Source organism: Balaenoptera ricei, chromosome 1, assembly GCF_028023285.1.
Source record: "Balaenoptera ricei isolate mBalRic1 chromosome 1, mBalRic1.hap2, whole genome shotgun sequence".
In the NCBI taxonomy this organism is placed as follows: Eukaryota; Metazoa; Chordata; class Mammalia; order Artiodactyla; family Balaenopteridae; genus Balaenoptera; species Balaenoptera ricei.
Genome location: NC_082639.1, coordinates 15,362,287 through 15,377,633, shown reverse-complemented (window position 1 = coordinate 15,377,633; position 15,347 = coordinate 15,362,287). Strand labels below are relative to the sequence as shown.

The window sequence follows — 15,347 nt, the reverse complement described above, 5'->3', positions numbered from 1 at the left end:
TCTCTACGGCAGGCACGGTGCATGTGGACACTGTGGGGAGGGGAAGAGGACCAAGCAGAAGAAAGAGGGCAATGACTAGCAGCTGCTCACCTCCTCCAGGAAGCCTGCCTATGCATCCATTATTATTTCTGGGCTCTCTTAACACCTGTGTTGGTTTGCTCAGGCTGCCATAACGAGGCACCACAGAGTGTGGGGCTTAAGAGAATTTTGTTTTCTCACAGTTCTAGAAGCTGGAAGTCAGAGATCAGATATCAATAGGGTTGGTTCCTTCTGAGGCCTTTCTCCTCGGCTTGCAGGTGGCCGTCTTCTCCCTGTGTCTTCACATGGTTCGTCCCTCTGTACCTGTCTATGTCCCAATCTCTTCTTCTTATAAGGACACAAGTCATGTTAGAATAGGACCCACCCTAATGACCTCATTTTAACTTAATTACCTCTTTAAAAACCCTATCTCCAAATAGGATCCTGGGGCCTAGGACTTCAACATATACATTTCACAGGGTGGGAGGACACGGTTCATCCCGTAACACCACCCATTGTCCATATAGCCCATGGCGATGCCCCGCTGGAAAAGAATCAGACTTGAGAGTGAGGAGACCGGGTCTGGCCAGTGCTCTGCCTGAGAAGTGACTTGATCCTTCGGAGCCCCACTAACCCCGTCTGCAAATGGACAGATAATACCCACCATACACATGCTGAGATCAAAGACCTCATGTAAAAGGCAAAACATTGCTATTTTCCTATGGAGTGAATGGTGTGTCTCTTGGGTATATCCTTCCACCAGGTCTCAAGAGTGTCGACTTAAAAAAAACATTCACAACCTAAAAGTTGAGAGTCCTGTTTTATTTGGTGGGAATTTTTAGGACTTCAAGCCCTGGAAGCAGCATCTCAAGTAACCCTGAGAGAACTGCTCCCCGGAGGCGAGGGGGGAGCTAGAATATATAGGAGTTTTGCAACAAAGGGCAGGTAGTCAGGAAGATCAAAAGATTATTGTTAATTAAAGAAAACCAAATATCCCAAGTTAAGGAATTTAGCACTTTTTCTATGTATGGGAGGATGCAAGAGTCTGGGCTCACTGAAATCATTCCTTTGATACGCACCTCAGCTATCTGAGGCCAGTATCCTGTGTTTGCATATCCTGAGGTTCCTCGGGGCTCGACGTAGCTAGATGGCAGGTAGTCTTCCCTTCCTGAGTTTTCTCAGGGTTCACCGGCTCACGTTAGGGGTCTGCAATCGCTGATGACCGTGACATCCTTTGTTTACTGATATGGCAGGAAATATTCCATCTCTCAAGAGGCTGTGGGCCCCTGGGGGAATCATATTAACAGTAAGAAATGCCTCTGACCTCTTGTCTGGCCCACATAAGTCAGCCCCTCCCTAAGTCCCCACGAAGTAAAATCTTACTGTTATTTCTGGGAGTCTCCAAGGTAGCCTTGGGAACCCCAGGCTCTCATAGTCTTCTGCTCTGCTCCCCAAACCCACCTCCGCAGCTGTTCCTGGAGGCCTCAGCACCCCAAAGCTGTGGGCCTTCAGGGGCCCAGTGGGGTCTCCCTACCCTCCAGCCTCAGAGCCACACCCGTCCTGCACCACTTTTGCACCCCTCTGTCCCCTGTGCCCTGCAGAGCCCCTCCCCGTGACCAGAGCCTACGCCTGGAGTTTCTGCAGAGCTCTCTCCACAGGGCTCAGGCCGAAGCCACCAGACAAATCTCTTGGTGTCCACAGTCACACCCCCCAACTCCTGAGGCAGATCAAACCACCTCCACGCAAATCAACTTGTGCAAAGTGGTGCCAGGCCCCACCCATACGTGCCCTTTGCAACCAGCACCGTCCGTGCCCCATGTCTCAGAATCCTCACAAGAACTCTGGTAGCTGGACGTTCTCATGTTCCTCCACCCCACTTAACAGGTGAGAAAGCAGAGGGGGAGTCAGGGTCCACATCAGGCCTGTCTAACCTCCTTCTGACCACCCAGGCTCTGCTGCCTCCCAGGATGATGCGACCTTGAGGAAGGCAGCAGGGGCCCAGGCCAAGTCTGAAAACAAGAAGAACCTTCAAGCAATGACCATCTTGAAGCTTCCTGGAGGGGGATTTTGAGTGATTTTGAAAGTAATTCTGCGGCCACTTGTCTGAGAGGTCAAAGTGGAAATTCCCTGCTCTGTGACCAACTCTATCCTTTAGAAGCAAGAGTCTCTGGGCCTGAGGTGTGAGGGGAGGTCAGAACTTTAAACTCTTTTCTCCTGGGCGGAGGGGTCACCAGGTACCATGCGTTTACTGACCACCTACTGTGTGCCAACCATTCTACCTGTAATCATGACAACGAGCCTCAAAGGAAGTGTGATTGGTCCCAGTTTCAGATGGGAAACCTGAGGTTCAGAGAGATGAAGTAACGTAATCAAAGTAATGCCGTGAATAAGCTAGAATTCGAAGCCAGATTTGCCTGATATCAAAGTAGAAATTTGTTTCTACTACACAACTTCAGTTGTTCATAATCTGGTAGGATATCTGAACATCTAGAAGGATATCTGATCATCTAGAAGGATACTGGATCGCCTAGAAGGATATTGGGTTATCTAGAAAGATTGTCTGATCATCCAGAAGGATATGTGATCATCTAGAAGGGTATCTGAAGTGTTGGGTTGGCCAAAAATTCATCCGGGTTTTTCATTCGGGAAAAATGGACCCGAATGAACTTTTTGGCCAACCCAGTACTTCCTAGTGAAATTTGAGTACACTTGCTTTTACTGCCATGGTCCTCATTATCATTGTTATTACTCACATTTATGGATGTATAACATATACATGAAAATATACAAATCAAAAGTGAACAGGCTGGGGACTTTCCTGGCCCAGTGGTTAAGATTCTGTGCTTCTCTTGGAGGGGGCACGGGTTTGATCCCTGGTCGGGGAACTATGATCCCACTTGCCGCGTGGTGCGGCCAGAAAAAACAACAGTGAACAGCTGGACGAATTTTCAGAATATGAACTCACCAAGGTAACCAATACCCAAAGAGACAGAGTATCAGTAGCACCCCTGAAACCCTCTTAGAAACCCCTCCAGTCACCACGCCCCTCAATGGGTAGCCACTGTCCTGACTTTTAAAAGCACCAGTTAGCTTGACCGTTCGGGAAGGTCATGTAAATCTCTCCTACAACCTGTACTCTTTTTTTTTTTTTTTTCACACACACACACTGCAACCTGTACTCTTTTGTGTCCAGCTTTTTTCATTCAGCATTATGTTTATGAGATTTTTCCGGGTTGTTATGTGTAGCTGTGGTTTGTCGATGTGGTGTAATCACGCCATCTACCATTCTGCAGCAGACAGACATTGAGTGGTTTCTGGTTGTTTAATTCACTTACTTTAGTTCTGCTTGGGTGCAGCTGGAGAAAAGTGGGTCACTACCCCACAAAGGAATCTCAAATCTCTCCCTCCCTCCTCGCCCCCTGCCAGATGGTATCAGAGATGAAGTTCAGAAGACCCTGAGGAAGTCCAGCTTCTTTATTTTTTTTACCTGTTTTCCTCTTTTTATTTTTTTAATTTAATTTTTATTTTATACTGGAGTGTAGTTGATTTACCATGTTGTGTTAGTTTCAGGTGTACAGCAAAATGATTCAGTTATACATAAATCCATTCTTTTTCAGATTCTTTTCCCATATATGTTATTATAGAATATTGAGTAGAGTTCCCTGTGCTATACAGTAGGTGCTTGTTGATTATTTATTTTATATATAGTAGTGTGTATATGTTACTCCCAAACTCCTAATTTGTGTCTTCCCCCTACATTTCCCCTTTGGTAGCCATAAGTTTGTTTTCAAAGTCTGTGAGTCTGTTTATATTTTGTAAAGAAGTTCATTTGTGTCTTTTTTTTTTTTTTTTTAGATTCCACATATAAGTGATATCATATATTTGTCTTTCTCCGTCTGACTTACTTCACTTAGTATGATAATCTCTAGTTAAGCCCAGCTTCTTTAAATTTCCTCTTCCCCTGCAAACCTTCAGTAATTCTGAGCTGCATCTCTAACCCCCTCTGGCAGGTTTCATCATGAATGGAATCCAGGCAATGGGATCATTTCAGTAAATGGGGCTTTGCAGGGAGGGATGCATCAAGCGGAGGACTCTGGTCACTGGCTGAAAGGACATGTTCTCACCCCATGGGGGTGTCTCTTAGGAGATGGGGGTCCACCTTCTTCTCTGCACTGAGGCTGGGGGCAGCAGTCTCCAGGCTCTGCCAGCTCTTCTCATTTCCACCTCCATCTTTGTTTGGAGGGCAAGAAAGTAGCCCCTGGGTAAAAGGACTCATCTGTAAAATGGGGATTAGGGCAGTACCTGCTTACATTTACTATGTGTGGACCACTTAGAACAGTGCCCAGCACATAGTAAGAGCAGCTCTGGCAGACCTCTATTCTAACCCAAATTCTGCCATATACCTGCTGTATGACCCTAGGTGGGTTTCTAACCTCTCTGAGCCCCAGCTGATGGTAACTATTCTTAATAGAATTTGCACTTCAGTGTCTAAGCCCTCTCCTACTCCTTTCCGTCCACCACCTGGAGATATTGATGGATTGTGGGCTAATAGTATCACCAAGTGTTTTCCCCACTGTTTCCAGGAAAGTAAAAATACAGACTTGCTCTTAAGTCTCAGGAAATGACCGGTTCCAACTATTATACGCTGCTGATGGAACCAGAAGCAAGGGAGTTTCTAAATTCCTAGCAATTTCAGAAAGAGGAAGAAGTTTAAGAACCCTTCAATCTTCTGATTCAGCAGTTTCACTTCTGGAAACCTACTTTAAAGAAACCCCCCTTTTAAAAGTAGACAAAGATTTATTATCATAGTGCTTTCTTTTCTTTTCTTTTCCTTTTTTTTTTTGGCCATGCTTCGAGGCATGCAGGATCTTAGTTCCCCAACCAGGGATCAAACCAATGCCCCCTGTGGAGTCTTAACCACTGGACCGCCAAGGAATTCCCCATAGTATTTTCTATAACAATGAGCAATGGTGACCTAAAAGTCATAATGAGAAAAAAAATCAATCAATAGAAACAGACTTAGAGACAATGCAAATGATAGAATTAGTAGACAAAGACATTACGGCAGTTGTTATAACTATATTCTATATGTTTAAGAAGATAGAGAAAAGCTTGAGCATGTTAATTAGAAACATAGAAGATATTTTTTTGAAAACCCAGATCACATTTCTAGGGAGAAAAAATACACTGAGATGATAGAGTGGATAGGATTAACAGCAGATTAACAGCAGACCCCAAATGATTGGAACCAGGAAGTTTATGAGATTGACCCCCAATTACCTCACCACCAACCAATCAGAAGAATGTCCACGAGCTGATCACACACCCTGCAACCCCCTCTCCCTCACCCTGTCTTTAAAAACCTTTCCCTGAAAGCCACCTGAGGAATTCAAGCCTTTTGAGCATTAGCGGCCTGGACTCCTTGCTTGGCACCCTGCAATGAACGATGCACTTTGGTTCACCACGGCCCGAGGTCAGTAGATTGGCTTTACTGTATGCTGGCAAGCAGACCCAAGTTTGGTTCAGTAACACTGTCACTGCCCCATTTCACACATGAGGAAATGGAAGACGGAGCTGAGCAGCTTTCTCCCAGTGAAGCAGCTGGAACACTGGGGAGGCAGCCTGAGTTCAAATCCCACCTCTCGGCCTCTTCTTCTCCACATGATGCTACATAGCCCGTGTTGTGGTCACCATAATGGCATGATCTCTATAGGTGAGACTTGGTGCAGTGTGTTGTGTGCATGTGTTCTCTAAACCCCACAGCAATCAGAGGAGGGAGGGACTGTTGCCCCCACATTGTTTCCATTCTGCAAATGAGGAAGCCAAGGCTCATGAGGTCAGGTGATTTGCCCAGGGTCCCACAGCTGGTAAGAGAAGAAGCCAGAGCTTTAACACAGTCCCTCTGATCTCAAACTCAGCCTTTCAGCTGTGCCCTGGGGCCTCTGGGAGTATCTAGGACAGCAGATTTTGAGAACTTTTTGTAGCATCTATTCTGGAAGCAGCAGAGGTCCTGGTTACTTTTGCTCCTACTGAAATGATACCAGCTTGGGGGAAGCTGGGGCTCTGGAGAGTAGCCCTATGTCCCATCAAGAGCCCAGATCTAGATACTGTACAGTAAGGTCCCACATTGGTAAGAGTATAAGGGAATGACTACTGAGCACACGGAGGGGAGGAGTGTCAAAGAATATGCCAGAGACATTTCATTTACTTGCTGCTTAATTATTTTGCATGCAGATTGCTTTCTCACATATGAGATGATCAGTTGGTGACTGAGTCTAGAAACAAAGGAAAATTAGATTTAAAAGACAGAGTGAAGAGGGCTGGGAGAGGGAGAGGGAGAATACCCAGCAGTGTCTCGCTTTTTTGGGTGGACTGATTAGCTAGCAGCAAAGAGGTCAGCCTATGCACTGTGTTCTTGAACAGCCGTCTGACGGGCACGGAAGAAACCCAATTTCTGGTATCACGGACTCTCCATCAAACCTTGGAAGGTTACCAGTGGCGCCTTTGTGGCAGACCATCCCTTTGTAATGCCATGTGTGTCCTGCCATCAGCATCTCCACCCTAGTTGGGCTGGGTCCACACCATTTGCCTCATTAGGATTCCCATTGTAATCTGGGGCAGACCTTCTGCAGAGTAAGTAGTCAACACACGTCAATTGCCTTCAAATTGTGTGTGTGCTTTGACTCAGCAAGTTCACTTAAGGAGTAGATCCTATAGAAACAATTTCGGGCAGAAACTGAGATTTAACAACAAAGATTTCTTTCACCGTACCACTGTATGGTCTAGAAGAGTACGAAATTGACCTATATGCCCATGAATAGGGGATTTGTTAAATGAAGAGCATAGTCATATAATGGAATACAAGGCTGCCTTTCAAAACATTTCTGCAGGAGAATATTTAACAACATAGAAATATGTTCAAGTTATTTTAGTAAGTGAAAAGACAGACTACAAAGTACTACCTGTAACATTTTCCTAATTCGGTCAGGGAAAAGTGTGGAAAGATATCTATAGCAATAGAACCAGAAGGACATACACCAAAGTGTTAATGGTGGAAACAACTTAAGCTCCCATCAACGGGTGAAGGGATAAAGATGTCATGTATGTGAGTATATATATATATACACAATGGAACATTATGCAGCCATAAAAAGAAGGACATCCTGCCATTTGCAACAATATGGATAGACCTTGAGGGCATTGTGGTAAGTGAGATGTAAGACAGAGAAAGACAAATACTGTATAATATCACTTATATGTGGAATTTAAAACAGCCAAACATGTAAAAACAGAGAGTAAAATGGTGGTTACCGGGAAGTAGGGGATGGGGAGGGATAGGACCAAAGTTGTTTAAAGGTACAAACTTGCAACAAGTAGTAAATAAGTCCTAGAGACAGTACAGTGAATATAGACAACAATGTCGTGTTATAATCGACAAACTTGCTAAGGGACTAGATCTTAATTATGCCAACCACAAAAAGAAATTGTAATTATGTGACATGATAGAAGTGCTAATTATTGCTACAATGACAACTCATATTATAATATATAATGTATCAAGATGTTGTACACCTTAAATTTACACAATGTTGTATGTCAATTTCAACAACAACAAAAAAATTAATGGTGATGAATGGATTCACAAGTGATTTTAAATTTCTTCTAATCCCTTATGTTTTCCAAATCTTCTATGCTGAGCTTGTTTCTCCTGCAATCAAAAAGTTGAAAAAACAGATACTAGAAACAAAAGTAATAAAATTCCTCATTGCCAGAAAAGAGGAAACAAAGAGTATGGGTGACCTCGTCCAGAGCTGGAGCTGGGAGGGGTACGTGCAGGCTCCGGGAGGGTTGCATCTGATATAAAGGGCTGCCAGCATGGAAGGGGACTTCCAGCAGCTGCCTCCACTGCTCTGTGCTGGGATCATGCGACTTGCCTTGCTGTGCATGCTGGTGGTGTTTGCTGGTAAGTGGGGACAGGACCCACAGCTGGGAAGGCAGGGAGGGAAGCGGAGACACCCTACATCTCTTTCCTAAACTGAGCTGCTGCTCTGAGCCTCACTGCCCTGGCCTTGCAGTCGCCAACTCTTTGGCCCCCTGCAAGGAGCCATCAGTGGCTGTCAGTCCCCTGGAACAGTGGCTTCGGCCACAGAGCCCTGGACGGCCAAGCTGTGTGGCATACGAAGGCGGGAAGCTACAGAAACTGGGGTCCAGCTGAACTGATGCCTCTGGTACTTCGGACACAAATTACAGAAATGGATCTGCTCCCCTCTGTCCCTTTGACCAGATGATAGCAATCTCTTACTTATGTACAGCACTCTACATTTTTAGAACTTTTTCATGTTCATTATCTCCCTTGAACCTGGGAAGAGGGTTCTGTTGACCGTTGGGAGATGGGGCAGTTTCCATCCGATCTTTAGCAGATCAAATGTACAAATCTGGTTGCTAGCAAACTGGAGTTTTTGTTTCTTGATCCATCTCAAAATATGTGATTTGAGAAAGGATTTGCATTTTTAAATGTGGTTTTGTGTTATTTTGGGGACTCCCAAATTCTCAAGAGGAACACATCTCCAAGGTTACAGTAAAAACCATTAGGAAAATTGCAATCAAGCTGCAGAAATTCATCTCTCAGATGCAGAGGCAATACAATGTAGAGATAAAATACACAGATGAACCTGCATTCAGACGCTGGCCCATCACCTCCCAGTCGTATGACCTTGGCCAAGTCCCCCTACCCCTCTATAGCCTCATTTGTAAAGTGGGCACAATGACACCCTTTTCATTGGGTTGTTAGAAGGACTCTAATGAGAAAACATATACAAAGTGTTTAGCAAGTGTAAGTAATAGTAAGCGAGCAATAGTTTAACACACAGCACATTCACAAGATAGTAGTGATGTTACCTCCTGCCAATGCCGCTAACCCTTGGGAGAAAGGGCTCCATCCCCCTCCGTGACAACTGAGGATGGAAAAAGCAACCCAGGCAGGTATTTCTGTCAAGCTAAGCCAGTGCCCCGAAGCCCTCATAACCACAAGTTGAGCTCCTCAATTTCCCAGGGCTGGATTGACCTCACTGTAAAATTGTAAGAAATAAGACCACCCGAAAGCATTCTGAATCAAAGTTGAATTTATTGTTTGCCTGGCAAGGAACAGCTGCATCATTCAGGTGTGAATTTATTTGTGTGGCTATTTCTAAGCTGAAATGGAAAGGGCTAGACTTAGGGGGGACAGAGGTAGAGCAAAAAGGTGAGATTCTGAATTCAGGTCCCTGGCTGGCCTCCAGGGTGGATGGTAAATTTCGTGGCAGTGGGCTGCTTTCTGGTGCCTTATCACCGAATCCGGAATTCCAGAGGGCCTGGGGTCATTCCTTAGGATGGTCAAAACTTAGCAAGGTTTCTCTTTAACTCCTGTACACCTACAGCCATCGTGGCAAACAGGAGTGGCATTGTGGATTCCCACATGCTGGGGACACGACCTGCCTGAAAGTCCCTGACACCACCAGTCACTTTTACCTGCAGCCCAAGGCAAGCACCCTGCTTGTGATCGAACCCTTGGTCTGCTGCATGAATTCATCCCAACCCCACCTCTTCCCATCCCAACCTTCCCCAATCTGGGGCTCATCCCTGGTTTACTACTTACTTCATTTGAGTGTAGCGCTTTCATTATAACATCATTTACTTGGCGGGGGGGGAGCTCCAAAACTAGGGTCAACCGAGGGGGCCTCCCCAGCCCAGTCTCCCTGAGACTCTGGGCTCCATCTGTGTTCTTGGATCATCTCCCCAGGTTGCACACAGGTACATTCCAGTCCCCTTTTACCTTGTCTGTTTCTCCCAAACTCTCCCCTGAATTCATTGACTTAATATATTTTATTTCTCCTAATGCAACATAATGTATTCCTCTCTCCCAGTAAAATAAATTCCCCTTATGATCAACTCTAACCAGCAGATATTATGACTGAAATGAAAAATATCCATGAAAATCATTGATTTCTAAATCACACTGCTTCCCACGAGAGCCACGCATGCTGTTTAATGTGTGGATTTCTCTACAGGCTGTGCTGGGGGTCTGGGGAGGTGGGGTGAGTGTAAGAGGAAGGGTGTCTTCCTATTATAGAATGTGAACTCAGTGCCCAGAGACAGAGAACAGAACCAGACTGCCTTGGGTTTCAATCCTGGCTCTCCTATTTACCAACTACTGTAACCTGGAGCAAGTTACTGAGCCTCAGTGTGTTCAACTCGAAAATGAGGATTAAGAATAGTATTTATTGTACCAATGTTGGTTTTTTAGTTTTCATAAATATACCACGATTATCTAAGAAGATAATAACATTAGAGGAAACTGAATGAGGAGTATATAAGAACTCTCTGTATGATCTTGGCAACTTTTCCATACATCTAGAATACACCAAAAGAAAAAGTTTATTTATTTAAAAAAAAAAAAAGTGTTTATCTCATGGGATGGATGGAGTCAATACGTCACTAGAGGAAAAGATGCATGGTAAGCACTCACCAATTATCATTATATTTTCAATAGCCTCAGTGTTTGTTGTCATTTTATTATCCAAGGTCATTGGTTTGATCCAGGTGCCAGGCCTGCAGCCCACTGGCCTCCACTTAGATTCATGTCCTCTCCTTGTGGCTGGGCTCCTTGGCAGGTGTGATTCCAGCCCAGTGCGGGATACTGGACCTGAGCAAGATGATCAGACGGGTGATGGGGAAGAGAGCCATCTTCTCCTATTTGTCCTATGGCTGTCACTGCGGATTCGGTGGCAAAGGCCAGCCCAAAGATGCCACAGACTGGTAACTCCTCCCAATCATGCCCTGCCCCTACCCAGGGACCCTCCCCTTTTCTCTCCATCAATTTATTCATTTGGTACTATGTGCTAGGAACTCCGCTGAGCTCCAATCCAGCCCCAGCCCTTCTGGAGGGTTCCCCAGAATCTCTAAACGCCCCCTTGTACTCTCAACCCCAAACTAGTTAGAATACCCACACACTCCCCAGTGCCGTTGAACGTTGTTTTTTTAAAAGTCCTACCTCTTTTTGCCGTGATCACATTTGGTTTTCACAGCAACCCTAGGGATCAGCCAGAGGAGGGGTGAGAGCCAGCCAGGCCCGGGGTCAGTTCCCTCATCCACCACTTACAGGCTGTGTGATCTTGGGCAAGTGGCTTGACCTCCCAGAGTCTCAGTTTCTTCATCTGTGAAATGGGGATGACGCAAGCACCTCCATCATAGGGTGGTCAAAAGGCTTAAGAGAGAATTCATAGATAGAACAGGTGCCTGGTACACAGGAAACAATAAGAGTTAGCTAGAAAGAAGACTAGACCCTGCATACCTTGACTCTTCCAAGGTAGGCACACAATTTCTGCTCTGGGGCAGGGGCAACCAGAGACCTGAGTTGGCCAAGGATTCATCACCACCACCCCCATGTCCTCTCCCTCCAGGTGCTGCCACACCCACGACTGCTGCTATGATCACCTGAAGCACCACAAATGCAAAGTTCACTTGGATCGCTACAGCTACGAGTTTTCCCAGGGTAACATCCAGTGCTGTGAGTGCCCAGGCCTCAGGGTTGGAGTTGGAGGCCGAGGAAGAGAGTTCTAGCATGCATTGCCTTAATATGCTGTGTGACAATGCACAAGCTGCTCAATCTCTGTGTTTTTCTCATGTGTCCAGTGGCAGTAGCTGGGCTGTGGAGGAGAGGCAGGAATGGGGGTAGGAGTATGGAGAGGTCCAATAGGGGCTTTGACCCCTTGTGGATCCGGAAGGCTGGCAGACCTCAGCTTAGATCCCTGACCCACCACTGACCAGCTGTGTGACCTTGAACACATTGCTGAACTTCTCTGAGCCTCAGTATCCTCCTCTGGAAACTCAGGAAGGTAACAGTGTTCTACTCCATAAAGTCAATTCAAGGACTAAAATAAGGGCAGACAGGACGGGCCCTGCAGATGCCTGCTGCAGATGCATGCTCGATAAATGACACAGGCTATCGGGGTTACTGTTAACTTTTTCATCATCAATTGTCCTCAGAGCAGCCCAGCCAGGAGGCAGCACCGCCCTGGTGATCTCCATTTTACAAACAAGGAAACTGAGACTAGAGTGAACTGTTTGCTCAGGGCCACACAGATGTAAATGACGAAACCTGGGCTGTAACCCAGGTCACCTGGCCCCTGGGTCCATGCAGAGAGAAAGGCGGCAGGTCCCAGGGCTGGGAGTTGAATGCGCTCATTAGCTGTCACTGTTAATTGAGAATTTAATAACAAAAACAGTAATAGTCAACATTTACTGACCACTTACTATGTGCTGAGGGCTTTGCCTTCTTACTTTAATCTTTTATATATATATATATTCTTTTTCAGATTCTTTTCCCTTATAGGTTATTCAAAATATTGAGTATAGTTGCCAGTGCTATACAGTGGGTCCAGGTCTTCTTACCCCCATTTTACAGATCACGAAACTGAAGCACCGTGGTCCCTCTTTCCTCAGAGTCTTTGCACATGCTGTTCCACCTGTCTGGAATAGTCCCCTCCTCCACCCTGACTTTGGGAGTGGGAGCAAACCCTTCCGATCTCAGCTCAAATGGCTCTTGACACTGAGTCAGATCCCACCCATTTCCCATCTCATAGCCCCTGCATTGTTCCTTTCCCCCCAGGGCCTGCCACAGGATAAGTGCTCAACTGTTTCTTGAAGGAATGAATAAACAAAGGAGCAATGGCACACAGGGAGGCCAGGGTCCGCACCCAAGGTCACAGAGCTAGAGTCAAAGTAGCTGGCAAGGGTACCAAAAGCCATGCAAGGGCTGAGCTGCCTTCAGCGTCTCCCTCCAGGGGCCCTGAGCCACCCCTGCTCCGTCTGGGGAAGGGATAGATGCTAAGTGCCCTCCTCCTCCGCCCTGCAGCTGACAAGGGGAGCTGGTGTGAGCAGCAGCTGTGCGCCTGCGACAAGGAGGTGGCGCTCTGCCTGCAGAGGAACCGGGACACCTACAAGAACCACCTGCGTTACTACTGGCGGCCCAGGTGCAAGGGTCAGACCCCCACGTGCTAGGAGGAGCCCCCTGCACCGTGCCATGCCCCCTACCCCGCTCCTGGCTTCTTGAGCTCCAGAAGTCCTGCAGGACCACTGCCACCCCCCCCCCCCCAGGATCTAACCCCTGAACCAGCCTGGCTTCTTTAAAACACTCCCTGGAAGAGGAAGGGTCTTGGCCTTCCCCCACCCCCCCACCTTGCCTCTTGGACCTTCTAAATCTTCCCAGCCAAGGCGGCAGCTGTCTCCCCTGAGGGTGGAATGGGGTCTTAGGAAAAGTCAAGGCCAGGGAGCCCCCAGGGATGGTGTTTAGGCCAAAGCAGCGGGCGTTGGGCGTGGGGTCTGGGGGTGGGGTGCGGCAGGTTCTCCCTCTACTGCCACTCACCAGGCACCCCCCTCCCCAGGTTCCCCCCACCAACCCAATGCACCGCCCAAGCTGCCACTGGAGTGGCCTCTCTAAAGGGTGATGTTGGTTTTTCTGTCTGCATGACTCTACTTCCTAAAACCCCAAGGTCCTCCACCACCCAGGATAGGGGCGGAGTTTGGGACCTGCACCGTCTGGCACTGTGTCCCTCTCCCTTGGAAGCTTGGGGATCCTTGCGGGCATGGCCTATGTCTGTCTTGGACTCAGTTGCATCCCTGGTGCCCAAAGCAGGGCCCAGAACCCAGAAGGGACTCCGTAAATACTTTTTGAGGGAAGGGCTTGTCGACTTAAAAAAGAAAGCACAACATGAGAGTTGCGAGTTGAGTTTTATTTGGGGCAAAATGAGGACTATAGCCTGGGAGACAGCGCCTCAGATAGCTCTGAGAAACTGCTCCAAAGAGGTAGCGGGGAAGGTCAGTATATATGTGATTTTGGCGAAGGGGGAGCACAGGCAATCGAGCACATATTTTTTGCAGAGGTTTCTGCTAGTGTCGTGAAGATTACTGCTAGTCACGAGGAGCAGACGTCACCGTGAAGGATTTTAGTGCTTTTCTAGATGTGAGAAGATGCAAGAAATTGAGCTCATAAAATCTTCTCCTGAAAATATCTAACTATCTGAAGACCTGTTCTGCCAGTTTTTCCCAGAGCACAGAGGGCCTCATTTCTGCTCTCCACCCTGAACTCCTTTCAAGTGGTGTTGAAGGTCAGCGGCTGCAGCAGCTCATGATTGAGTCCTTGTAGAGGTAGCTGGCAAGTGCCAGTGGCAAGTGCCAATTTGCTGTTGACAGGCTGGACCAAGCAGACCACTCCCTTTGCTCCAGGCACCTGGTCCACAGGCCATGTGTCCTCCAGGCACCCATTCCTCTCCCGCTGCCAGGCATTTGCTCAGCCTGGACTTCTACAGCAATGCTCCACTGTCCTGCCGCCTCCAGGTGGCTAAGCCCACGCTAGGCTCCTTGGGGTCCAAGGGCAACTTCCTACAGGAGTCTTCCCTGGCTGATTCCTCCCCCGTCCTAAGGGCTCACTCCCGCCTTCGAGCTCCCACAGCACTTTATGGGTCTACAACTTGCCAAGCTCTCGCTTGAGTGGCATATGATGGTCCAGACTGCTCTGACCTCCCCGGACCAGACTGGAGCTCCCAGAGGATGGAGGCCACATCAGTTTCATCTTTGCTTCCTCTGCTCCCCCACATAATAGGTGCTCAATCAATGCTTTGGGATCAAAGGAGCCCATAATGGAGAGATGGAGGTGGAGGCGGGTGGTGTTCGTGCCAGCTAAGCCAGGTGTTGGCTGCCATGTGCTCACATCGGCCTCCTTCGCTTGAGGATTGCCCTTGGCTGCTGGGAGCTACCGTGCCCATCGCCCACCCCACCCCGCCCACCTCTAACCAATGAGTTGGGAGAATAGTACCATGTAGGGCATAACTGCCCCCCGCCTCGTGCAGGACCATCTGGGTCATACGCTCTGTGCCCCAGTGCTCCTCGTGGGGTCAGGCTAGATGTCTTGCTTTGTCCCCTGGTCTATCCTGTTTGCCTTGTTCTCCTACAGGTTTCTCCTGAGACGACTCCCTCAATAAATCATTCACTTGCACAAGGATTCCCATCTCAGGCTTGGCTTTTAGGGAAACTAACTTTGGATGGATGGATGGATGGATGGATGGATGGATGGATGGATGGATAATATTTTCATATAAGGAGTCACAATCTGTCATTCATATGTGATTAGCGGTATTTCCAGCTATGCGGCTGGGGCACCTGGAGCCACCCACACCCTCCGGCCCATAACACACATCTGTGAAACAGCTGACCAAGGGCTTTTCCTTCCATGTGAAGCTCAGTGGCTCATGCTGGAGAGCATAATAGGAATAAAGAACTATGGGTGCTGGGTT

At 47.4% G+C, this 15,347-nt stretch overlaps 1 protein-coding gene across 1 annotated transcript; it reads left to right on the top strand.

The window, feature by feature from the left end:
* Positions 1 to 7,893: 7,893 nt before the first annotated feature.
* On the top strand, positions 7,894 to 13,056 carry LOC132348134 (group IID secretory phospholipase A2-like). Its single transcript, XM_059895333.1, has 4 exons — positions 7,894 to 7,981; positions 10,668 to 10,812; positions 11,457 to 11,563; positions 12,911 to 13,056. Exons 1-4 carry the CDS (start codon positions 7,894 to 7,896, stop codon positions 13,054 to 13,056), a joined length of 486 nt encoding a protein of 161 aa, XP_059751316.1.
* Positions 13,057 to 15,347: the final 2,291 nt, after the last annotated feature.

What these genes read in the sequence shown, in the direction of transcription:
- LOC132348134 (XM_059895333.1), top strand. Translation starts at nt 7,894, where the DNA reads ATGGAAGGGGACTTCCAGCAGCTGCCTCCACTGCTCTGTGCTGGGATC. An exon ending in CATGCTGGTGGTGTTTGCTG is followed by an intron (nt 7,982 to 10,667) that starts GTAAGTGGGGAC and finishes GCTCCTTGGCAG; the next exon opens with GTGTGATTCCAGCCCAGTGC. An exon ending in CCCAAAGATGCCACAGACTG is followed by an intron (nt 10,813 to 11,456) that starts GTAACTCCTCCC and finishes CTCTCCCTCCAG; the next exon opens with GTGCTGCCACACCCACGACT.